The 27,583-nt window shown below is 37.2% G+C and overlaps 1 protein-coding gene across 2 annotated transcripts; it reads left to right on the top strand.

Annotated features, from left to right (window-relative positions):
- fhdc1 (FH2 domain containing 1) lies at positions 1–27,583 on the top strand. 2 transcript variants are annotated; one of them, XM_056738995.1, is made up of 12 exons: positions 1–106; positions 8,502–9,222; positions 14,218–14,279; positions 17,088–17,190; positions 17,323–17,408; positions 17,508–17,608; positions 19,035–19,105; positions 21,329–21,436; positions 21,521–21,591; positions 21,725–21,842; positions 22,277–22,441; positions 22,586–27,583. In XM_056738995.1, exons 2-12 carry the CDS (start codon positions 8,779–8,781, stop codon positions 24,752–24,754), a joined length of 3,498 nt encoding a protein of 1,165 aa, XP_056594973.1. In that variant the 5' UTR covers positions 1–106; positions 8,502–8,778; the 3' UTR covers positions 24,755–27,583. The 2 variants fall into 2 exon arrangements, with proteins under 2 accessions (XP_056594973.1, XP_056594982.1); XM_056739004.1 differs by lacking the exon at positions 1–106 and having other exon boundaries at positions 9,012–9,217.

A 27,583-nucleotide genomic window follows, 5' to 3' on the forward strand; every position in this document is an offset into this window, starting at 1 on the left:
GCAGCGCTGGCCGCGCAGGATGTGTGTGATACAGACACACACCTTCCACTGAAAAAACACACCTGCCGCACTGGGAGGAAAAACACAACGCATCTCATCTTAAACGGTAAGGTGTTTTACGTTGTTTCCTTATGTATTTAGTTCTTTGGACCTGTTATGTATTATTTAGTTTCTAGTGATGCCCTTTTAACCATACCCCTTGTCTTTCCGAAAAGCATTTAAATATTTTTCCTGTGATACTCTCATGGTCGAACATTAGGCAAATGTTCCTGCTGACTCTTGGTAGTACTATATTGTAGTGCTAGATGTTAATATATAACTATATAATAGTTTTTAAAATATGATAATTAAGTGGTTATTTATAATGAGCAATTGGGTTGACAGACATTTTTATAAAATCGCCCGTCATTGATGTCTCTACAAATCGATCCCGTGATTCAGTCACATCGGTTTTATTTTGTAGCCTTTATTTCTGTCACATCATTGGACGCAAGATCACAACCTCGATGTTCCCATGAGTCAACACATCTGTAATACGAACTTGTTGTACAGACTTAAAAAAGAAAAATAAACCTCAGTGCCTGCCCAAAAGCCTTCAGTGCCTCCTTTATTTAGCTTGAGTTTGGATCATGGTCTGTAATCATTACATCATCAGAAATCCCTCACCTCTCAGTAGTTTATATATAATGCTGATTGAATGTAGACTGTTCTTTTCAGATATTTTGCATTTTCAGTGCATCTGAACGTGTTCAGCAGTGTTGTTTTGCCCTGTAGCTGTAGGGACCCAAGGGGCTTTTACTAGAAGTGCTTTTGTGCTGCTTTGTCACAGGTTGTGATGTGCTTCATTGTCATCCTCTGAAGCCAGCTTCTTTAGTATCCCTTCGCATTTCTCATGGTGAGATGAATTGAAGACAGTCCTTTCACAAGTTCTGAAACAAAGGTTTGGGAAAAGTTTTCTCTTGGGCTAAGGTCAACGGGGGAGGGTGGTTGTCTGTTGCCACATTGCCACGGTAACACACCCTAAAGTAGAGGAACTAGGTTGAAGCCCCCCCCTAACACCCAGCTAAGGTCTATATAGATACATGACTTGATTGATTACCGTGGAAACACCTGACTCACACCATGGCTGTTGATGGGGATTATACTTTGTGAAGTTGTAGATTGTGTAGGGTTCTGATTTTTGTTTAAAATTATTAATTAGGGTTTTTGTATCACTTTTGGATTTTAAAGCAATACACATGTATTCTGTTCTCTGTTCACACACATTTTATTTGTCACAAACACTGTGTCTAAACGGAAAGTCCTTATGACAATTCCAATTGTTGTTGTAATTACTCTGTAATAATAATTCTAATGGGCTCTAAAGGGACTCAATCCACCAGTAAGCTTCTAGCTCTTGTGTTTGCTCACACATAAACATCAGGTGTTTGGATTCCAGCTTCTAGCTCCACCTGCTCTCACCTTGGCAACCAAAGTGCGTCGTATTTGCCCGCTAGCTCATTCACTTCCTTTTTTTTTAAATGACACGATAAATGAAATCATATAAATCTCCTTTGTATTCCCTGTATCAGGCAAATAAATCTACAGTTGTTTAGCTGCATGATTTTCAAGTGATTGCTTTGGTATTCTGTGATGTTTGATTTGAATGAAGCACACACACGTTTATGTATTTCACTGTTTACTATGACTGTCTGCACCTGAATTTGTATTGACTGTGGGAGTAACCGTGTCTGTTTGTGGTTGAGAGAAGCCGGGCAGTGACTACTGTAATATGAGTGTATGTGTGTGCGTGTGACTGTGTGTGTGTTTTGTTAGCCCCTTAGCTATCAACACATTTCCACCATATTATTATGGTAAACAATCAAGTCATGTATCTATATAAAAGGGGCAGTCATGGCCTCATGGTTAGAGAGTCGGACTCTAACCAGAAGGTTGCCGGTTTGATTCTCAGGGCCGGCAGGTAACGACTGAGGTGCCCTTGAGCAAGGCACCTTACCCCGGGTGTACGTGTGTTCATGACTCGCTGTGTGTATGTTCGCTACTCACTGGGTTATATGCAGAGCTCACATTTTGGGTATGGGTCTCCATATCTGACAAATAGGTCAAGATGTGTGGGGTGTTTTTTGGAAGGAGAAAACTCTTAGGCAGACATTAAGTCAGCATCAATGCAACAATGATCTTATTGGCTCCTACAAGTTCATAAAGGGACACTTATGAAATACTAACAGATTTTTCCAGAGACTTAGAAGACACATTTTCAGAGTTATTCTTCTCTTTTTACTCACATATACTCTATAAAAATATGATGGTTTATTTCAAACTAACATTGGGTCAATATTGGACAAACCCAAATGTCGGATTGTAAATTAACCTACACCTGGTTCTTTAAACCCCAAAACTGGCTTATACGTTGATATAACCCACGATTATTAGATTGTACCTTGAAATCCATGCTTCTTCAAAACACTGTTGTTTTTACTCTGTTGGGTGTTAAAAATAAATTCTCATTGTGAAAGGAGATACTCTTTTATTCCTTAATGGAGAATAACATGGAACTTTGGTTTGATTGAGCTCTTACCGCTGTCTTCTGTGCGATTCCTGAAGTCCTCCCGTTACTATAGGTCGGACTATGTACTCTGTGATGGCCATTGCTAAGTTGTTAGATGTTCGTTGTTAATGGTTCATTTACCTTCTGTAATCACACTTTACAATCAATAGATATCACGAAAGCAATGAATCTGGTGCTGACTGCTCTCCACCTCACACTAGCACTGATTCAGTAATAATAAGAAGTATATTAGAAATATATCAGAAACCCTCCTCCTTCCCAAACATCACATGTTTAGATCTGCTTCAAGGTGATCATGTATGCTATATGAGGTTATTCATATATGTTTCGATTTATGCAGCAGTAGCATTCCTTACATACTCACAACAGCATGTTGTATATGTATTGGCAGTTGCAAGTCTTTGTACTTGCTCCGCCGGAGCAGCATTATAGCAGATCTATTCCGCCAATACCAAATACATTTATATGTCATGCATACTACCATGCTAAACCCAAAGAGAGTTGACATGACAAAACTGTCTTTATATACTGTAAAAGGAGCAGTCTTATTTTGTATGAATGAAAGGCAGGGTTAACTTTGCAAAGTGAAGTTGACATAGTAGTTTTTTATCAAGTCTTAGTTATAAATTATCTCTCAGAGTTCCCTTGTAGATCATAACCGTTTAGTCATAATGTGTGATTCCAATCATAACGAACCTCTTTCTATATATCTTCTCTCATCTCTTCATTATTTTTCTTCCTCTCATTCTCCATTTGGGTACCCACATTGCCTGCAGCTGTGGTTAATTTCAATTAGAAAATTCATAATAGCAATTAGTGAAAAATTGTGATTCTATTACACTACATAGAGAATCTATGTATAAATCATTCAACTTTTTTTCACCTGCACAATCAGACAAGATATTTCTAAATTAAACTTATTTATATATATAAACATATTTTCATGATAAAAGATTGTTGTAAATCTTTGTTATAGTGGTTGAGTGAAGTCAACCAAACACGGTTGAATTTTGATAGGTTTTTTCAAATTTATTTGAATATTTTCAATAGTGATAAAGAATTGTGTCTCAGCCACTGATAATAAACTGTAGTAAACTCCATGTACCTAACATATTTTTACATAGCTTACACTACATATATAGGCTACAGCTAAAAATGTACATGAGTATTTCACAGCAAACAGAGAGTAAAGTATATATATAAAATATATTAAAATAACACAAATGATTGTCCAAAAGTGTTTTCATGAAGCGTTTGCATAGCATCATTGCATGGCTCAGTATTGCTCCGTATCAAACAGAACAGTTGCTGTTTATTATTGTTCCTAAATTTTAGGCCTTTTAGTTTGTGCGTCTTTTCCTCGGATAGAAAAGCAGTTTACAGTAATTTCCTAAAAAACTGGTGTGTGTTTGGACTTTGACATATGGCTGATTTAGAGTGAAGACTGAATCCAAAGCACCATTGAGATTAACACTTGAATCTCCTGAAGTATTTCTTAATCGCTGTGTGTTTCCTCAAAGCTTCTTTGTTTTGGTGTTGTTCATCGCACCAAATGTTCTGCTGGAGGGATTATATGTCTGGTGTGTGTGTTAGTGCCGTTTGCCTCGTTTACCAGACACATTCAAGCCGAGTATGTCATACAGGTAGTATCAGTTGAATCAAGTAGCATGACAGGATTTTGCTAGAAGAGTTGTGATAGGGTTACATTTGTCTCGACCTGAGATGACCATGAAAGTATGATCCAGTTGCAGGTGAGGCTACTGTTATGTAAACTGAAAATGTCTTCTGGATGATCAATTGCTCTAAGCCTTTTAGAATAAAATGAGAATACTTCTTGGGGTGGATTTTAAGTAATTATTTAGTAAATGTCAATTACAATAAACAGTAAATAATACGCATTTCTATCTGGCATTTTTAATCACTAAGACTTTCCTCAAATGACTGTAACACTGTCTCATTCATTAAGAATGTTGTCAAAAATCCATCAAACATGCTTAACAATGTCTGTTGTACTCAGATTTGTGAATATAGTAGGCTAGGAGCATGTAGAATGCAGCTCTTATTTTGGAGTAAGATGTGCATGAATAATGTGTTTAAAGAAATTTAAATTCCAAAAGCAGAATTCAAAAAAAGGCATTCAAGATTGGTATTATGTTTTTATAGGCGTGTGTGACATACGAAGTGAGAACAACGTGAAAAACTATCAAAACTACTGAATTAAGTATTATATATTTCAATTAAATTTATTTATATTGTGCTTTTCAGAATGTGAAAATACTTCACCCAAAAATGAAAATTCTGTCATCATTTAGTCACCTTCGAGTTGTTCCAAAAATATAAATTTCTTTGTTCTGATGAACACAGAGAAAGATAATTGCAATATAGCTTATAACCAAACACATCTCAACACCCATTGACTACTATAGTAGGAAAAATTACTTTACCATTTGTATTTTGAACACAGAAGACATTTTGAAGAATGTAGGACAGCCAACAGTTCTGGGGCATTTTTGACTACCATTGTTCCTACTATCGTATTCAATGGGTGTTGATATCTGTTTGGTTATAAGCATTATACGACAGAATTTTTGGGTGAAGTATCCATTTTATCCGTTTAAAACTACAATAGGAATCTTCATCAGTATTTTCTTTTTTTGTGATTGACCAAACATTATATTTATTAAATGTTAAGCTTATAGAAGCATACCTTCAAAATGAATACTCTGTCATCATTTACACACTTTCTTGTCATGTCAAACCTGGATGACGTTCTTTCTTCTGCAGAGAACACAAAAGATGATATTTAGAAAAATGTTGGTAACAAACAGCACATTCTTCAAAATATCTTCTTTTATGCTTGCGGAAGAAAGAAAGTTATACAGGTTTGTTGTGAATCACTTAAATCTATTCTAGTGTGTGATTTCTTATTAAATGATTTAAAGGGTCACTAGCGTTGTATTATAGATTTGCAATTAATGTCTCAGTCCAAACACGACGGGGGCCACCACATTATAAAAAGATGTCTTCTGCTCCGACAGCGTGTCTTCTCATGTTGATGCAGGGAAGAGATCAAGCAGGCTTTAGAAACACTATAGTAAGAGTGATGTCTTATTTATTAAATAAAATAAAAGGTCTGTGGATTTTAAGTATAAAAAGAAGGATAAAAGTCAGGCAGGAGCTAGGACCTGCGTTAATATTATAAAGACTTTCCATCAGAGATGCGTTAGGACCCGCGGTACTAAGGCTTTTATCAGAGATACTCAGGTAAATAGCATATGCTAAGGTATTACAAACATAACGGTTCATTACTTAAGGTCTTTATACACCTTTGAAGAAATAGTTTTCTATATTATATTGCAATTCTGTCAATAGATCCTACTAAAAACCCTGTATTGTTCCTTTGAATGTAGGTGATGATAATGGACAGATTTGATACTGAGTATCTGGGTGTGTATTGTAGTATGCTATCACTGACATTGCAGCAGAGTCACCACTGAGGTGAAGGAGAATGTGTAGAGTTTGTTAACCCTTAACTCTCTTCTAGCATCAAGGAAGAAAGGAATCTTGCACTGGAAAGCTGAGACTGGAAAGATTTCATGTAGGATTGGGACTTTAGAGTTTGATAGGCTGGTCACATACCTAGATTTTGCATTTCATTGTGAAAAACTACTTGAGACATAAGTATTTGTGTCACATGACATGCATATTAGAACCACACCCGTCATTTCCTAAAGAAGATGACTCTAAATGGCAAGACATCCTTACTCTTACACATTAATTAATTATACATAGTAGGTTATGCTTAACTTAGCTCAGTTCAGCTAGCATGGAACCAGATTCTTCCTGTGACGTCAAATGTCTTTTAATAAGTAAAATACCTGGAGGATCGAATTAGACACTGTTCACAGGTTGTACTGTGGTGAGTTCTGGTTTGCAGGACTTGCTGTCTTTATTTTTTATCTTTTTTCCAGTCCCACTAATAACTGCATTAACATGCTGTTACAAACAACTCTGTCAAAAAAATAACAATATATGTTTTTTTTGCTTTTGTCCACTGGTCAGTCCCAGCATTAAGGTTACTTGGATACAAGAACATGGTTTATTGAAAGATTCAAATTTTTCATATACCACTTTCACCTAACGTGCACTGTTGCAAACCTGTAGGCCTACATGTTGTGTAAAATATGAGAAAATTGTATTGGAAATATAAAAGCACAATGCAAAAGATTATCCATTGAGCAAATGAAGAACAAATACAGTGATCATAAAGAAAGAATCGTGAGTTAGTGACCCTAGAGCATTTCCCAAAAGAGTGGTGTCAGTTTGAGATTGTCTGGTCCCGACAGACAGCAGTAGTATAGAGTACAGTAATGCAGAAACGCTTCCTCATTGTAGTACTAAACAATTTCAATGGTTGAAAAAGTGCTTATCCATTTAAACTGCTAACAAGTCTCTTGTAAATGAAACATATCTCAAATAAAAGAGAACTAAAATGATCTCTTGTTTGTTATTTTGTCGAATATAAATTCAGTAGAGCAGCAGCTTTTGATTGGTTGCTGGTCTCCCGGACAACCTCACTGTACTTTGAAGGTTCTGTGATGTTGGCTGATTTGCATATTCAAATAGCAGATGTGGTCATGACTGAATCACCAGTATGTAGACTCCTTTAATTATGGCATTCGGCCATGTGAGACTTAAATTCTCTGCTAACAAACAAATAAATAATAATATATAGGCAATGTACATCTTATGAAATATACCACCTTGATTAAATCTCAACACTTAAGGGTTGTCCTCAATCTGATGGGCATTTGGGCAGGGCATTCAAAATGATCTCTCTGATGGCTGAAGGGCTTAGGCATCAGGGATTTGGCAATTTGGAAAACCCCACATTAGTGCATATACTGTATCAATACCGCTTTGTTTGAATAGAAGTTGTAAAGTTGCCTTGATAAAACAGCACTAAATTCTTTCCTATAGTTAATGTTGTTGTGGCAATTAAAACATATATTGCCTTCTATGTCTTAAATTCATATTTATTTCAACTTCACACGTGTTATTTGGTAACATACAAGAATGTAAAAATTATTTTTCTGTTGATGTATTTTGTAAGGTGTATGAGAGCAACTGATGGTTTAACCACTAATCAGAAGTAAAGAACTGGATTGCACATTATCATAAAACACATGATCATCATATTGAAACCACTGCACAACCACCGCACCTGTTGGAAGACCCAACATTTTTAAATGAATGAGACATTTTTCAGATTTTAATAATAAAACAGTACCTTACCAGTCACTGTTCTTAGATTTAAAGTCTTTCTGTACATTCTTCCAGCACAAACTTCCTCAGTATGTAGATAGAACAGTGAGTTATAGTTATTTTTATTATTGTAGAAAACATATCAAATCAGCAGATGGAGGAGGCATCTCAACATAGGTATAACATGTGTTCATTCTGAAAACTCAATATACTTAAGATTTATGTTTTATGTACTTGTCGATATTTGATTAACTTCTGAAAGACCCATACAGGAATTCAGAGTAGCATCTTCTTCAGTTAGAGTATGTTTGTAACATACTTAAATTTATAATAAGAATTAATAATTAATATAGTTATTAGAATTATAGAATTAAACATTTTGATTCCAATTTATTTTGCTGCACGATTTCCTTTTCCTTTTAAAGGTCTTTGTTTGAGTTTTCATTAGTGAAGATTTTACTCGTCTGTCAGTATAAATTTTACACAAAGCAGGTTGGGCTCAACTGCTTAAGCTGAACAATAGCATTTGCCGTTTTCCTACTGTGAGCCTTCCTTCAATGGACAATCACATTTCTTTTGATGTCTGTTACTTTCTCATTTCCTATGTTATTGTTCCTTTGCTTGACTGCACCTCAGTAATTGTGTGTTTTTGTCTTTTGTCCTGCAGTTCCAAGGCTTTGACCTCTGACCGAAAGTCTGAAGGTAACAGCACAGTATGATGGGACTCGGTGGTTGAAGTGAACTCATCAGAGTCAAGAGTTGGCAGCATTGTGAAATATAAGTTCTATATTCTTTGTGAAATCAACAACAAACTCCTCATGCATTCTCCTTGAAATTACCTTGTAATGACATCAAGACATCACACTGTATTTTAGCAAGGAGGCTGACCTGATTTGCGAAGTATTTGTTCAGTGGCCCTCCAGGACTGTGTCAATGCTAAAGTGATGCTTATCATGGCTAATGTGACATCTGCCGTGGAAGAGTTGGCAGGTGACCATACCAGACCTGCAGTAAGTCCAATGGATTTCGCAGAACCTTCTGCAAAATCCACAAATGTCCCAAGCCATGGAGGTGACAGCTTTGTCAGTCCACCAGAGGGACCCCCACCACCACCTCCACCTCCTCTACCGCTGGGCCATCCCGGTCAAACGCACGCTTCACGGAAGAAACGGCGGGTACGGAGTTTCTTCTGGAAAACCATTCCAGAAGAGAAGGTGCGGGGAAAACCTAATATTTGGACTATGGCAGTGAGACAGCAGCAGTATCAAATTGACGTGAAGACGGTTGAGGAGCTCTTTGGCCAGCAGGAGCATGTTCGAACCAATACGGGCAGTGGACACCCTTGTGCTAGGAGATCCAGAGGCTCGTTTAAAGAGACCAAGGGTGAGGTAAGTCAACCCGAGCAGAACTGAATCATCACTAGGAATAGCTGCCATACAATAAAGTCTGGTGGATAATGTAACTTCTGTCATGACAACTCCTGGAGAGTTTAGCATGGTAGTGTTCATGACATATAAATGTATTCGGTCTTGGTGGAATAGATCTGCAAGGATGGGAAAGTACAGAGACTTGTTCCTTCCAATACATCCACAACATGCCGCTGTGTGCATGTAAGGAACGCTGCTCCTGCACATATTAAACATATGAAAAACTCCTATATAGCGTACATGATCGCCTTGTAGTAGATCTATACAGTTGGAGCTGGTGAAGGAGGAGGGATTCTTAAGCACGCTGCACTGCTACGACAATCACTAGCCAAGATTTAAACATTGAGCAACAAGCTCATTGGCTCCTGATATAGGAGGGACAAATCAGCTGCACGTGTGGTAAAGTTATTATGTTAGATGTAGACTATAGGACTAGACTTAATTCTCTGTTAGAATTAAGCCAGTCGGCGTGGTAGCCAAGTCCCACATAGTCATAGGCTATCAGTGTTAAGTTAGTTAGAGCGATGGCTAGGCCTGCATGATTAATCGTTTTTAAATCGAAATCGAAATTTTAAGGGGTGCGATGTTCAAATGGCAAAAGCTGCGATTATTTTGAATAAGGGCTTTAAATAGGATAAAATGCACCTACGTAGTATTTGACAGTTAGCTTCTGCAATTTTACGTTTAACCAATAGGGGGCATTTTAACACTGCACCTGCTATTGAATTAGCAAAGAACGTCATTTGGAAAAGATGAGCGCGATCGGGAGCAGAAGTTCAAATTCGCAACAAAGTAACGTTATGTCTGCTGAAGCGCAAAGTCCTGCAGCAGCAGACGACTTGGTACCCAAAAGAAAAAGCAACGCTTAAGTTTGGAATTATTTTGGATTTCTACCTTCTGATGTTCTTCAAAAGCAAGTGCTTTGTAAAACATGCCAAAAGTCTGTGTCGACCTCGCGAGGCAACACAACTAATCTCTATCAAAACCTGCAGAGGTATCACAGACTATTCTATGATGAATGCATGCCCAAAAAGTCCACAGAGTCGCAACAACCACCACAACCGACATCAAAGCAAACTTCAATTGCTCACGTGTTTGAAAGTAGCACACCCTACGACAAATCTTCATGAAGGTATGACGAAATAACAGACCCCATAAGGAACCTTACTAAAGATATGGTGCTGATTAATGCGGTCACAAAAGATGGTTTTAGGAATCTCATCCTAACGCTCGATAAAAGATATCCCATTCCCTCCCGTATGTTTTTTACTCAAGCTATCGAAAAAAATGTACAATACGTGCAAGGAAGAAGGTTGAAGCTGAGGTAAAAGAAGTGGAATATTACGCGACTACAACCGACATGTGGTCCAGCAGGACGACTGAACTCTATCAAAGTCTCACTGTCCTTTTCATATGTGAGGATTTTGAATTAAAGAGGCGTTGTTTACAAACGTCGTACTTTCCCATTGACCATACGGGAGAAAACATAGCTTCAGCGTTGATTTAACTATTTAAGGTCCTGTTGTTATTCTCTTAATTTGTCATGACATGTTTGCATGACAACTTTATTTAAAAAAAATGGCCACAGTGTTTGTGTGTTTTTAAATAAACAGTGGCATAATGTTACAATAGTTTGTGATTATGCTTGGTCTTTCTTTAAAAAATTCTGTTAAAACCATTACAACAAACCTAGCTCTTTTTTTAAATAGTCAATCGCATTTTAAATCGCAAATCGCAATTTTGGTCCAAAAAAATCGCAATTCAATTTTTTCTTCAAATTGTGCAGCCCTAGCGGTGGCCAATGCACACATAGTCATAGGCCTCTAGTGATTTTCTGGTGGGCATGGTAGCCGATGCACACATAGCCCATAGGTCGTTAGCATTAGCTGATCGGCATGGTAGCCCAAGCACACATAGATTGTAATACATGTGGTTCACATGCCCATAGTTCACAACAGCAACTGTACAAATGTCTTGCCGATCAACCTGTTGGGGGGGTGTTCCTGCTTTCAGAAATGCCAAAGAAAGTTCTGGCACGAATCTCTAGATGGTGATAATTTGGACGGACATAGTCTAAACCAAACGGACATAATAACTTTATTACATGACGCAGCCAACTGGTTTCTTTCGGATCAGAAGCCAATGAGATAGCTGCTCTACGTTTAAATCTTGGCTAGTGATTGTTGTAACAGTGCAACGCATTTCAGAAACCCTCCTCCTTCCCCAGCTCCACTTTTATAGATCTGCTACAAGGTGATCATGTAAGCTATAATTCATCTATGTTATATGTGCAGCAGCAGCATGCCTTATTTGCACACAGCAGCATGTTGTGGATGTATTAGCAGTATAAAGTCTTATGTTTTATGTCATGTACACTACCATGCTAAACCCTCGGAGAGTTGTCATGACAGAAATGGAAATAGGCATGTTGTAGCTGGGCAATAACATGTAATTAATTAAAAAACTCTTGCGGTAAATTACTGCTATTACAATGCTAAACACTCTCCGATGGTAACCACAATATCAATACATATACTAGATAACATACACATGCACATATTTAGTTACATCAAGATATGAAAGGTATTATACAGAGCATAAACATGTTCAGAGATGAACATGAGATGAGCATTTAGCAAATTGTCTTCCTGTGTGCAACCCAATCAGTCCGTGTGAACAACAACTTAGGTGCTAGTACAGGCTTGTACATCAGTAAAATACATACGATCGAGAGCGCTTATTCATTTAACCTGTTCTCATATCAGTAACTTTCGGCATATCTGAGCAATAACATCCTCCGGCCTGCATGTTGCTCTAGCTGTACAAACTCAGAGGCGTAAATGCCACTGCCAATAAGCTTTATATTTATATCAAGCTTACAATGCAAGACTGCTAACATACAAATTATTTTAGACTTGTTAAATGGTTGCTCATTTTTTTTATGAATTAGGCAGACCACACATTATGCACAATGGTAAAAGATCATTCACTGATCTTAGATCCAGATGCTTTCTGAAGCATGCTGTACTGCTACGAAAATCACTAGCCAAGATTTAAACAATGACCAGCAAGATAATTGACTAATGCTTCAGAAGGAACCAATCAGCTGACCCGTGTGTTAAAGTTATTATGGCAGATTTGTTTAGAACATAGGACTGTGCCATCTAGAGTTTCATTGCCAGATCTTGTCATTAGTCTCAACAGTGAACCTGCCCTCTATAGTGGTACGGGTTTTGCTGATGCTCAGCATATTTCCGCTCCTACAGTAACAGTCTTTGGACTTCATTCAGTATTTGATTTGAATTGATTTTTAAATGTGCTGGACTGAGTAGCATGTTTTAACACAACACTGAATTCTAGTACCCGACCAGGTTTGCGATTCTCCTTAATCACAGTCTTCACAAAAAGTGCTTCATTAGCTGTCGTTTTGTCATCATCTGCCTTTAGAGGTCGATGTAGATTGATTCAGTTAATCCGTAGAATGTTTATTTTTTTTGAGGGGTGCAATTCACATGATTTCATTATCTTTATATATAATTATACAAAAAAGTATTTGGCTGATAAATGTAATATACACGGTGGATATAATGCTGGATTTGGAGATTGATTGAAACTGATATATGGAGCTGCCCCAGCATTTAAACATGCCGGACATAAACCGCATGCGGTGAGTGAAACTGATGTCTGTGTTTTGTTGCCAATGGGTGCGCACGTGCTTTAGTTCTGCCTACCCCTACCCGCACGCCCCGTATGTTTTCGGAAACAATCGTAAAGCTGTATCTATCTTTAATAAATGTGATTAAACTAAATACTCTTCGAAGATACGAAGTATGCAATACTACTCTATAGGTAGTCAAGATGAATGTGAGATTGGCAGAAACCATGTGCGTTTACGCCCGCTTTTAATAAATAAATCCCACAATCCACTTCTAAAGAGACTATTATATATAACAAAAACATGTTAAACAAGTAATATTTAAATAAGTATTTTATTATCAGTTAGATACAGCTACAAAAGTAAGTTAACAATAACTTCCCTGAACTATTTGCATTGGTTATAGTTTAGATAAGATTTTATTCATATCTGTTAGGTCTGATATGCAGTCAGATTGTTCTGTGATTTTATCAAATCTCTATACATTTCTTATCACGTACTGTAGAAACCATAGTTTGTTTCCCACCTCTGCATAAAACAAACATGTCGCTATTACTCAAAACATATGGTCCCTTGTAATTTTGTGTCTAAGCGACCAGCTGTGTTTTTTTGCTGTTTTGTGTGGTCGATGCAGGTCTGTTAGCTTTGTAATTATCCACGAAGGCACCCAGTGTACCTGTGCAGATCTAATGTAGCTTAGCTATTGTTTGTTTGAGGTGGCGTGTGTCACGCGTGTGGTCTTATGTGTAATTTCAGACTCCGCCCTGTCCGTCCTTTGAGCTCCTGTTCTTTGAGCAGCACAAATTGCATGTATCACACACAAGCCATGTAAATGTGTTTGCTAGAAAGAGAGAGAGAGGCATCTTGTATGTCTGTTTAGTTGCCAATAAAACGCTGTGTCATGTTGGATAATGATCTCACCGTATGAGTCATCACACTTTCCTGGTCCCAATATTATGTTAATTAGTTAAACAATATTGTGTTTCTTTGCCTTTTCTTCTAAGTGAATATTTTTTAAAGCAGAGGTACAATAATACCGGGAGTTGTATTGTACTACTGTGTTTTTATTGTAATACTTTGTTTTAATTATAATACTCCCTGTTAATAAGAGGCAATAATGCCTATTACAATAATAAATACTTATGTAACTTTTTAAATTTAAATCATTTTATAGCCCAGAAATCCGAGAGGCCCATGCTTTGTTTGAATGCCCATTGTTTGTGATCAAAACAGACATACTCTGTCCTTCTGTGCATCCTTTCATTCAAATGAATTATCTTTCCATCCCTCTGTTCTTCCAGATCAGCATCCTGGATTCCAAGAGAGGAATGAACATTGGAATTTTCCTCAAACAGTTCAAAAAGTAAGTTTCTCAGAGAAGTCCTTTTATTTATGTGTTACAGCACATAAATTAGATCTGGTGGTCAATGGAAACCCAATGCTTTTATTTAATGGTCGATAGCTTTTCACTCGGTTTGACGCCTGAGTATTTCAGACAAGGATGTCACGTACATTCATTGTGAGATATACAATTCAGACAAAGCAGAAAATAAGATAAGCGTTTGTAAATTCTATTATGAGGGGAAGTGGGCAGGTGGAGATGCATGTTTCTTGTGTAAACAGAGCAATTGTATGATTTGTTGAACTGGTATTTCCATATCTTAAAGACAGCATGATTATAACTGGTTATACAAAATGACCAACAACGGTTTGCTGTGGTCACATTGTGATTTACATGTTTGTATATGAATGTTTTTTTGTGTCTATGTGTTTATTATGTGTGTATATTAGTTCTGTACTTTGTATGTATGCATGTGTGTGGACACTGTATCAGCCGTCACATAGGGCTGATCATAGTAGATGCTGAGCCATATTTACACTCTTGAATCACTAGGCCTCATTACGTAACCATTTAAAAACTGTCAATCCCATAGCATGTTTGTCTTAAAATAGAGAAGTCATAATGCCTGAGCAAGTTTTTATTAATCATACAACATATACATTTATGAACAATATAACAAACACATATAAACAATGTTAAATGTGGAAAAAAACCTGTATTGCCAATGAGAGTCAGAAAAGTAATGGACACAGACAAGAGGAGTAGTTCACCTTCAAAATTAAAATTCTGTCATCACTTTCTTTTTTCTGCTTAACGCGAAGATATTTTGAAAAATGTTAGTAACAGAACAGCACAGCCCCCATTCATTTCTATTGTAACCAATGCAAGTGAATGGGGAGCTGTTAACAACATTTTTCAAAAAGAAAGAAACTCATACATGTTTGAAATGACAAGAGGGTGTGTAAATGATTTAAGTTTTCATTTTGAAGGTGAACTACTCCCTTAAGTTTTTAGATAGAAAAATCGAAAGTAATCTGTTAACCCGGTATCCATTTGAAAGGCACTGGTACATGTGTGTTTAAACAGTCTTTACAAAATGATACAGAGGATGAGAATATCAGTCATGGACTGATGAGCAGTTGTGGCCTAGTGGTTAGAGAGTCGGACTCGTAACCACTAGGTCACCGGTTTGATTCTCAACAGGTAGCGACTGACATGCCATTGAGAAAGCACCTTACCCCCGTTTGCTCCCCAGGCACCACATTGATAGCAGTATTCACTGAGTGGGTTAAACGCAGAGGTCACATTTCGGTTATGGGTCACCATATCTGAAATATAGGTCACTTTCACAGACACTTATCTATTCCACAATTTCTTAATTTTTATTATACATAAATATTTAGCCAATGTTTTTTATATTTTCATTTGAGAAGATCAAGTAGAATAACCAGTTATTTTTTTCAAATTATTTAATCTGTTTAAATTACAGACAAATCAGGGCCGTTATGATAATTTCAACAGAAAAAGCAATACAATTTATTTAATGTTAAAATTATGATTTGTGCAAGGTAGAGAACAGAATTATCTTTACTATGACCATTTTTGGGGGGGGGCACGGTGGCTTAGTGGTTAGCATGTTCGCCTCACACCTCCAGGGTTGGGGGTTCGACTCCCGCTTCCGACCTGTGTGTGTGGAGTTTGCATGTTCTCCCCGTGCCTCGGGGGTTTCCTCCGGGTACTCCGGTTTCCTCCCCTGGTCCAAAGACATGCATGGTAGGTTGATTGGCATCTCTGGAAAAATTGTCCGTAGGGTGTGAGTGCGTGAGTGAATGAGTGAGTGTGTGTGCCCTGCGATGGGTTGGCACTCCATCCAGGGTGTATCCTGCCTTGATGCCCGATGACTCCTGAGATAGGCGCAGGCTCCCCGTGACCCGAGGTAGTTCGGATAAGCGGTAGAAAATGGATGGATGGATGACCATTTTTGGTGTAACCGTATTATGTTTTATAATAATAATCTTAACTGCCATGATCTTTCAGTAGTTTTGTGAGAATAACCCTATTATGTGTGTATTTCTTTGTAGCATACTTTTTAAAATCCCGTTCATGTCCCCCTCACTTTCAAATTGGTTTGTAATGATTTTTAACCACACGTCATCATCGCCACGGAGAAGTATTAGGACCGAGGCGGACACAGAGAGTCTCACACGTGTCGTGTGCACACACTCTTAAAATAGAAAGATTGTTTTCAATCAAGTGGTTTTGATTTGAGTTTAATAGAAAATTGTTATAACGTGCTCGTTGTTTTGGTAGGCTATGTTTCCTTGTAATGGACTTCTTTGTGGAAGAAAAGCGTAACTTATTTATAATTGATTTATTATTAAAGATATTTAAAAAAGATATTTAACAGTTAGTGTTTATAACAAGGCTTGACATAAAAGTGAACTTCCCTGGTCGTTGTTTTAGGAACGTTAAACCTTGTTAAGCATGTTAGAAAGTCATCCGGCTAGTCTCCTTTCGCAGATTCAGGTTTACAAGCCATGTTTTCCTCCATTTCTCAATCAATACACGTATTTGCCTCTTCATGAACATCAACTTTTGCTACACAATAAAAACATATTTTGATTTCATGGTTTAATCAATGTATTAAAACAATCAAAAAACACGCAAAAACTATTGAATTTGTCAAAAACATTTTCCCCCATTTTCTGCCCCCCTCACTTCTCAAACCAAATTTACAACCTTGCATTGATGTCTCATTTAGATTCTCAGTGGCCTTGTTGCCTGAGCAAATACATGATCATCTGTTTTGTACTTGCTTTGCTCCCTCAGGTCCAATCATGCAATAGTAGAAGATATCCGTCTGGGCAACAGTAAACAGTATGGGGCTGAACCACTGAAAGAACTACTCAAACTACTACCTGAGTCAGAGGAGGTGAGAAGACCTTTAAACCTCACCTGTACATCATATTCATAGAGGATACATACAGTACATAGTGTATGAAAAGCTTTGGTGTATTTCATGTATGACTACAAATTTGAATCATAACACAATATTTATGGCTAGATCAAGAGATTGAGAGAATTCAAAGGAGATCCCAATAATCTGACACTGGTCGATTCCTTCATGTTCCTGTTGATTCAAGTACCAAGGTAAGAAAACTCGCTTATCAATGAGACACAAACTTAAATGCTCATTTAACCCCTTGGAAAACAGGCAATTCTACTATTCTTATGTGTCCACTTTTAAAGCTTCGAGGTGAATATTGAGGCTATGGTACTCCAGGAAGAGTTCCATCCATCTTGTGCGTCCATGTGTCGTGAGATTAACATTGTGCGTCAGGCTACCGAAGGTAAGAACATAACGCATTTTGTTACTGTTCTGACTCTTTTCTGTATTCGTAGTTTTGTAAATATTGTGTTAATGTAGATTAGATTAGATTAGATTAGATTCAACTTTATTGTCATTACACATATACAAGTACAGTGTAACGAAATGTAGTTAAGGTCTAACCAGAAGTGCAATTAGCAAGTGCAGGATATACAGTGTGAATAAATACAGAATACAATATTAGGAAAATACTATACAAATGTTCTATAATAATATGACAGTCGGTATGTACTATGAACAATATAAACAGAAGGCTATATACTGTGAACATTAATGTACAGGTGGTTATGAACAGATAACAATATAGACTATACAATAGTGCAAGTGACTTGAGTGTGCATTAGTTACAGACATTAACTATTAAAGTTACAGTGCAGTAGATGAGTTGATGCGGTTATTAAAGGTACAGTGCAGTACATGAGTTAATGCAGTTATTGAAGTTATAGTGCAATATATGAGTAGATGGAGTTATACATTTACAGTGCAGTAGATGAGTTAGTGCAGTTATTGAAGTAACAGTGCAGTAGATGCGTTAATGCGGTTATTAAGGTCACAGTGCAGTAGATGAGTTGTAGAGTAATGTAGAAAACATTCTGCCAAATTGGGCAGAATATTTTGAGGGGAAATTATTAAACTAACATCTGTCTAATTTTAACCTCTGAACTAAAGATTTACATGCATGAAACATGCAAACTTGATACCACGTGCTAAAAATGTCAATGCTGATCTGATTATGTGTTATACAGGGGACTGTGTTATCTGCTTTCGCAGGTTTTTCTAAATGAACATGTTATCTGAGGCGTGCAGAAACGTGTTCCCTGGAAAACTAAACCTTCAACTTTTGCGCAGTTAATGCAATGCTCTGAATTTGAGCAAGAGGCACCTTTATTCTTTGTTGCAATAATATAAGTGTGTTCAGCCTGTTTTTATACGTGACATTTGCTTATTGTAATTTGCAATTTGATAATTTCCCTAAACAACCAATTTATTAACCTTAAGTGTGGACAGCCGAGTGAATTTTCATCAGGGCTCAGTTGTAGAAATTGAAGGTGCATTATGCTGAGTCACTTTCTATCTGTCAGCAATGTCTTTAGCAGCCTTTTCCGGAATCAATTGCGTATGCTTTTCTACAACTCGGCTGTACTTCAGTTTACAATAATAGCATAAGGTTTAGCACTCCGTTAATAATAATTTAACTAATGATAAAAATAATCACTAATGTACTAATCATTACCAAATAGTCTAACATAAACTAGGTAACATGGACAAGTGCATTTCTTAAACTATAGAGAGTACGACACAAAAAAATAAGTGTATGAATGTTATGAATTGTATGTATGAATGTATGAATTTCTGCTATAACAAAATTTGTATTGATTATTCCACAGAACTAATGACTTGTGAAGAGCTCCATGCCATTCTACATTTGGTTCTCCAAGCTGGAAACATCATGAATGCTGTAAGAATTGTCTCTGTCCATAGCTTTCTCCTCAGTTTTGCAACATTGACCAGAGGATATTTTCAAAATTGTAACTATACATTTTTTCAATTAGAGGTCTTTTGTGAACAGGACCTTTTGTCAAATACCAACATGGTTATGATTCTCTGACATCTGTTGAGTTTGAGCTAATCACATTTAGGGCCCTGTTTAAACGATCTAAGCGCATGGTCTAATTTACGGCGCAAACTTTGCTGTAGTTTTTGCAGCAGGTTTGCCCGTAACTTACTGTAGATTTAATTACTACTCAATATACTTTCCAATTAGTACTGTTTTCAATTACTTTAATCAAAATTAAAACACTTTGACTTTTGAGATTCAAAATGGCCAAGAAGAGACTTGCATTAGCACAGAAACACTGCAAAAAAACAACATTCTTCCTAGGCCTTTCCTCTTATTTTATGTAAAAATATTTAAAACTTCTTAAGTTACGATACATTTACATAACAAGAAGAGTGGCCCAAGATATTTAGTATTGTTTTATGAAAGAAAAATATATAAACTAGGTAAGTTATAATAAGGTAAGATAAGATAGGTAAGATAGGTAAGATAATAAATCTACAGTAAGTTACTGGCAAACCTGCTGCGAAATTTGAGCAAAGCTTTACAGTGTAACATTCCCTGCGCTCCCGCCATGGCATATTTTCTATTTAGGAAGCAGAATTTGCAATAGCAAAGACTGAAGGCTTTTCTTGCGAGGAAACAGCACACTTTATTATTGTGTAGATAAAGATAGAAATCGGTCTTGTAGTCATGATATACATACATGTAGATGGCCAATACTAGAATTACCAGGCAGTCATTTTGACCGTTTTTAAAATTTGTAATGCAACAACTTTTTTAATTAAAACCCATATAACTACAGTACCCTGACTTTTCTCAAATATATGTATATTTTATTCTAACATTGTTGCTTTATTAAAATTACAAAACACAGAAGAGTTCTGAGTATTTCTACCTCGGACTACCATGGCGGTCAAATTGACCGTAGTACTGACACTGTATAATTTCAGCGCTTTTTCTCGCCATTGAAGATTTTTGCCACTGTTGCATAGCAACTTATTATCTGGTGTTTTTTATGTTATTGCTAAGCCTAAAAATGCTTAACTTAAAAATGTCATCAAAAAAGAAATATAGCTTACTAAATCAGTTTATTATCCAACATGTTAATGAATATTCTTTGTAACCGTTTTTGATCTTGCCAGTTTTGTCATATGTCCAAACACGTCTACGAAGGTATTTACTATGCAATTGCATACAAATGTTTAATTTTAGACTTCCCAAGGTTTAGACTTTCACCACAGTGAAAATGTTCTTTTTGAAAGAACTTCCCTCTTCCGCCTGCCGGTGGATATGTCAACTGACATTCCAAGCTTCATTCTAAAATCTCAATAGAAGGAAATTAATGGAAATATTGCATAGAAAAAGGTTGTTCAGTACATTCTATTATGAGCGGTCAAAATGACGGTTTCGAATTCTTGTAGTGATAGATTTCAGGGAATTCTAGTGTTAACCTCGTGCACAAGCAGACCATTTAACCTCATGAGCAGTCCAACTACAGGACAAGTCTGGTTTTTATCTTAATGTACACAATAATAATCTTTTACATCATGGCATGTTTGTGTGCTGCAGCACGTCCCTCTGTGTGTTATAAGAGTGTGTGCTTATAAATAACGCACTCTTTAAATAACCAAGAAAATATTGCTCCATTAGCGTCAGACTAGGTTTCAGTTGGTCAGTGGTGCAGATAATTTCAGTTGCCGCAAAATAGCAATGCGCCTGAACACACCTCGTTTTTAGGCCAGCACATCCATTAGCGAATAAATGGATGTAAATGCATTTTCCTTTTTAAACAACGTAGGGCAACGTGAAAATGAGAACTGCAGCAGGCTGAAACTAGAAAAAGATACTTGCCTGGCGCAGCATTGGCCAGTGTACGATAGGGCCCTTAATGTTAAAGAGTTTGAGTTAATGACTAGTTTGAGTTACTAAGCAACTGATACAATTACTCCACATCAGTAAGTGGTAAGCCTCTATATTATTAATGCTATAGAAAATAAATGATATTTACTGAAATGGTTAGGTCAACATAAATTAAAAAAATTATGGAATAAAAAGCTTTAGCTCTTGTGAATAGCCTAGTAGATGCAGGATTTTAGTTGGCTTGATGTTTTTTGTTTATAGGGTGGCTATGCAGGCAATGCTGTGGGCTTCAAACTGTCTTCCCTGCTTTCTCTGGCAGACAACAAGGCAAACAGACCTGGCATGAACCTGCTCCATTTTGTGGCACTGGTAACTAGAACCAAATGCAAATGTGGTGTACTGCAGTGTTTTTGCTGTTTTTATTTTACATTGACTTGCGACTTTTACTTTCAGGAAGCACAAAAAAAAGACGAGGCCCTTTTAAAGTTTCCAGAGAAACTAACATGTGTCCAGAGTGCAGCTAGGTATATTTCACTTTGTTTCTTAGATATGTCTGAGATGTTTTACCTTTATTTCCTCCATTTTATCCTTAACTTCTCATTACATCTCTGCTGCCTGTTCTCAATCTTGCACTGCCTTATTTTTTCATTGTTGCAGAATATCAGTAGAAAACATTGAGGCAGAGTTTTCTTCTCTTTATGTGAAAACACGTTCTTTGGAGCAGAAAATCCAGGAGAACAATGAGCTGCAAAAGCAGCTAGATCCATTTTTGCAGGTAAATGAAATTTCTTCCAATTAGAGTTTTATATTTCCATTTTTATTTGTTGAAGCTGCAATCCATTATGTTTTGGGCGTAAAAATAAACTAAATTACTTGAGAAAGTACATACTGGACATGTCAGTTTGTTATCATTTGACTTCAGTTTATATAAAGATATGTAATGTAATCTGCAATTTTATAATTCAAACAGAATGGCAACATAGAGGCAAACGTCATCATTTGCAGATTTAAGCAATTTTATTGGTTGTTTTTGTTACTGTCATTATTTTTTATTTTGTAGGTATTGGTCATACACAACTGTGTTAACTCCAATATCTTATGTCACAATGGTACTATTAGTAAATATTGGATTTTATGAAAAGGATTTCCCTTGTCCTTCCCACTAATGTACATTTTTGTGGATTTGTCATTTGCTTTTTTATTTATTAGAGCGCTACACAAGCCCTGCAGGACCTTAAACGCACCAGACTAGACTTGCGCAAGGAAGGCAATGCTCTCATTGACTTTTTCTGTGAAGACAAAGACACCTTTATATTGGATGAGTGCTTTAGAATCTTCCAAGACTTTTGTCTAAAGTTCAAAAAAGCAGTCAAGGTATGACATACCTTTTCATGAAAAAAATGAACAAGAAATAATAGAAATCAATAGTTTATCTGTTTTTTAAATTACAACATGGATGCAATCATGTTCTGTGTAGTCATTCCCTCTTATTGCAGTCTCTTGTCTACTCTCCTGCAGGACAATCTGGACAGAGAATTAAAAGATGAAACCAGACGGCGACGTTTACGGGAACTGGAGGAGAGACGGTCTGCCTGGGCTGGAAATGAGAAAGGTGATAATGAAGGTTTTGGTCGGAGTAGTAGTGAAAATGATGTTGACATCCTAACAAAACAAGGTCTTTTGGACTTCTTGGTACATTCAAGACCTCAAAGCCCCCACAGTCCTTTAGGGCGCTCGGCTAGTGCTCGTCGCTATCATCACACGGTTGGTGACCGTGGCTATGTGGAGCTTGTCTCTGTGCCTTCAGCTACTGAGTACAACAAATTTAGCAGCCTTCCACGTTCAAGCAGGAACCATAAAAGAAAGACAATGCCCTGGCTTTTTTTACAGGATAATAATAGGGAGCTGAACCCACAAAGTCAAGCTTATCAAGAGATGGACACAACTTCAACAAAGGCTGAAACAGAACCGATCAGTCCTTTAGCTAGATACTCAACTTCTGGCCACAACATGAACAATGATCCCTACAATAATAATTATTACGCTTCTCTCTCAGAAGGTGGAGTTACCCCTCAATTAAGTAACTCAAAGAATGTTTTTCAGAAGACATCTGGACAAGGTGTTGGACACATGAGTGTTTGCGTAGAGAAACACACACTAGTTCCTGGCCTACAGCCCTTTGAAATAGCAGGCCAGATCAATAACAACAGTCATTTTACTTTAGACAACCCGTGTGAAGTTGTAGTGACAGATCTGGAAAGAGATGAAAACTATTCCAAACTATTTGTTCTTGATACCCCTCCATATAGTAGAAGTTCTGAGGAGGCACCCAAGCCTGAAAAACTATGTAACAATATGTCCCAGGAGGAGGAAGTGGATACAAGCACCTTTTCCTCAACAACGTGTGAAACACCATTGCCCCTCGATCCATCTGCTTCCAATAAGAAACCTGTGTTAAATGTCATGGACTGCACTGAAACTGACTGTTCTGTTGTGTTGGACTGTTCTGAGATTGAGAGTTTTCCCATTATTAACGAAGTATCTGGACCTAAATCAAAGCCACAGGATGGCAACTTTTCAAGAATCCCTCAGGATGCAAATTCTCTTTCCTCCAATTTGGAGTCCATCAATGGTCACTCTGTCTCCGCATTAAGTGATGAATATCTTGCAGAAAACGTTGACAAAGAGGGTCCAGAACCAGTCAGTACATCTGTAACTACTGAAGAACCAGAGACGGACAGCTGTGACATAGCTGAGGGGCGGAAAGATGAGAAGGCAGTCCTAACCTGTAAACCCAAAGGGACCAGTCATGTCAAAACAAAGACTTTGTCCAAACCAGGGTCTACTCATGCCAGCCATCCCACAAGAACCCTCACAGCAACTGAGACGCAAAACATGCGTAAAGTGGTGCCCATTACGAGGCAGAATCGATCTGGTAGTAACTTGAGGAGGGTGGAAAAACGCCCTGGACATGAAAGTGCTGAACCCAGGCGTCCAATTCGTGACCAAAGCATGCCAGCTAGGAGAGGTGAGAGACAAAGCAGACCAGTTCGACATTCCAGTCTCCCTCCAGAGAATCCCAGGGCGCAAAGAGGAACACTGGCAAGCAACACCAACCCTCGCTGGACAAAAGAGTCAACTCAACGCACACCCTCCCACAAGAAATCAAATCCCAAACCTATTCGTAACATCTCAAAACCAGCACCAGAAGAAAAGATGTGTCGTTCAACAATGCGAGCCTTGGCTCTAGCTCAGGCCCAAGAAACTGTGGAAGAGGTTAAAAGTGAAACTTCAAACAACACCCCCAAAGGTCCTTTGCCCAGTTTTGCTCGCAACACAGTAGCATCCTCTTCCAGATTTAAAAAAGACTCCCCCGCACCACCTGCTGCAGGAACACCATCAAAGAGCTCCACCTCATCAAGAACTAGCTCTCAGAGATTGGCTTCTGTTGCTAGAACGGATTCGGTCAGTAGCGGACCTTTGCCAAGGGGTGAGGACAAACTAGGGGGATCTATAAGGAGGGTTCAGAGCGTCAGGGCTTCCAGTCGAAGCACTCAAGGAAGTGAAACAACACCTCTACAGTCCGGACGAGATCATTCCTTTAAAAGTAGCAGTTTTTCAGAGAGATCCACACAGAATAGAGACTCTGTTTCTGTATGCAGGACCAATAAACCAACATGGAAGTAGAGTGGACATATAACATACTAGGTATAAAAACAATGTTGAACATTGCAAAAGAAATGTTATTTCTGCAAGTGCACCAGAGTTACTAAAGAGGCACTTGTTGTCTCATATTGTCCTGAATGTATCTACAGCCTTTAGAATGTAGCTGAAATAGATGCTCTGCAAACGTTTTAAAAGTTATGTAAGCTACTGTCACCATTTGACAGCATATGTTAGAAGCACTTTCACATCCATACACGGATGGTTCTGATGGCCTTCGTGTACTTTACACATCATCAACTGTCGTGAAATCACAAATAGAACACGTCTATCACAAATTATACTTAGATTATATTTTTAGTAGTTAAACTTGTGAGCTGTTCTGTTTATCTTATTATTATATTTAGTAAAAGCAATGCAAGTAGTACTGTTTACTAAGATAATATTTTCCTTAAAACAAATGAAGGAAACAGATGTTCCACTTGAAGATTTACCACCAAATTGTTTTCTGTGCATGACAAATCAAGCTGAAGTGCTAAATGTCTATGAATGTTTTCCAAATACATTTTAGCATAGCTGATGCAATAGAAGTTGAGAACAACACCTTACAGTTTAAAGCCTCTTCAGAAAATATCTTGGTTCCAAAATATATTATGTGTCTCTAAAACCAGTGCATCTACAGTATATAAGAGAAATCATTTGGTACGTGTTATGGGGGCACACTGTAATTTTTTTTACAGAATTTAGTTTTTTACAGATTTTCCTCATATAATGACAAAAACCTGTCATTTTACGTAATTTTTAACGAGATTACATGTATCAAAGTTTGATTTCAAGCCCTATGATTTTATTGTCTGACATGGCATTACTCAGATTTATGTGGAGAACTGTCAATCTCAAAAAATACCTTAATTGGGTTTTTTACATGCAAGGTCACATATGTACACAATAGGTACATTGAACATAAGTAAAGCCACCTAATATAAAGTGGCTGCAGAGTCGCTTTCGGATTTCATTTTACCATAAACTGCTGTACAATCTTGCTGGTTTTGGCACTGTATATGTGACGGTTTTGCAAATATACTGCTATTTATTTGTAAAGCCATGCTGTTAACCAGGAGTGGCAAAATATTGTGCTAGAGGGGAGACTATAGAATATTGTGAACATTGTCTTTGTGTTGTCTAAACATTTGAGAAAGCACATACACTGTATGCAATGTTCTCACAGTATGTGTCTGAGGAAGTAAAGGATGTTTACATACAATAGTAGCTGTGTTCTTAAAAACTAAGAAATCAGTGTTAGAATAAGTCTTATTAGGAAAGAGTGGAAAATGCTGTGTGCACTATACTGTCAATGTGCAGGGTACTGTATGTGACTACTGCTGTTATGCCCTTGACCAAGGGCATAGCTTCACAACCATCAGCTTGCCACACAGCAAAGCTATCTATTTTTCTTAGCTTTCTACTTCTTTGTGTCTATAATGAAGCGATTGTGTAAAACAGCTATATTTAATTGTAATAATAAGTCAACACTCATAGAATGCTGTCAGCATGTTTTTTTATTTTGTTGCCATGTATAATGCGCTAATTAAATGTAGTTCTATTTAATTAGTTCACACTAATACAACACAAAAGGCCTAAAATCATCCTACCTCTAGAATCATATTTGCCACCGCTGGTTCTGATATTCTGATGGTTCACTCTATATCATTTATCAAGTGAATCAATGGCTTTTCTGCAGGTGTACCTCAGTTACATTGTACAATGCCTTTTTCTTGGTTGAGAAGTTGATGTACTTTATTGACATTTGTATTTAGTACTGATTGGTTAACATGCTTTAGAATGCATCCATGGCAATATGGGGAAATCTTGCACAATGGAATCCTTACTCCAGCTGTAGATAGCAGTTTAACCATATAAACAAGAAAAACACTACAATAGTCAAGGTTGTTGATTTAAATAACTTTGAGTGACTTTAAAAATGAAAATGAAGTTGCATTTGTCCAGTCAGATCATTTTGAATATACAGTATGTCGATGTGTTAGTGCTGGAATGTTACTTTGGAGACTTTTTCTCTGTGATTGTATTATCACAATCAATATAAGCTTATCAATAAAATCTATGTGAAAAATATTTTATCTATTAAGATTTCATGCACGTTTTTTTTTAATCGGCCAAATGACTAAAATACAAAAAAAATTCTGTTGGTTGCATAATAGAATTTAAACCATTACATCTATGAGATACCTTTACTATTAGGCCACAGCTTCAAAGTTCTGTGTGTGTTGTCCTGGTAAACCAAAAGATTGGAATTTATTTATGTCATGTTTGATGGTTAGGTTTAAAAAGTATTATTACAATCAATGGAAGTCAAGGGAATGTCCTGACTAGAACAGTAGCCTGTGTAGTTAAACAAACAAGTGTGTGTGGTTGTGTGTCTGTGCTTGTGTGATGCAAATTAAGTTTAGTCAGACAAACACAAAGAGAGAATCTATAAATCATATAACCCACACAAATGCTAATAGTAGAAAACATGTGATCAATGCTATTGCCTTCTTTTCATTTGGTACATTTAGTTCAATATGACATGAAGTGGTCAACTTACCACCTTAACTGAGGGCGAACAGATATCTTTTCACACTGATCTTGGAACAGCACACTGATCAAAGTTACTGCCCAAACTTTGTTTTTATTTCCTCTACTACAATGCCACCTGCTGTTCATTCTTTAGAGTAACATGAGGTTTGTCGATGTGAGGGCCTATCCCACTGACTGACTTTTATGGTGGTCTGTTAGCTGTTAGGTTGTCATAGCAATGCTTTTCAAGAAGAGAACAATTTCACTCAGAGCTCT

This window comes from Triplophysa dalaica, chromosome 2, assembly GCF_015846415.1.
Source record: "Triplophysa dalaica isolate WHDGS20190420 chromosome 2, ASM1584641v1, whole genome shotgun sequence".
NCBI classification, from domain to species: domain Eukaryota; kingdom Metazoa; phylum Chordata; class Actinopteri; order Cypriniformes; family Nemacheilidae; genus Triplophysa; species Triplophysa dalaica.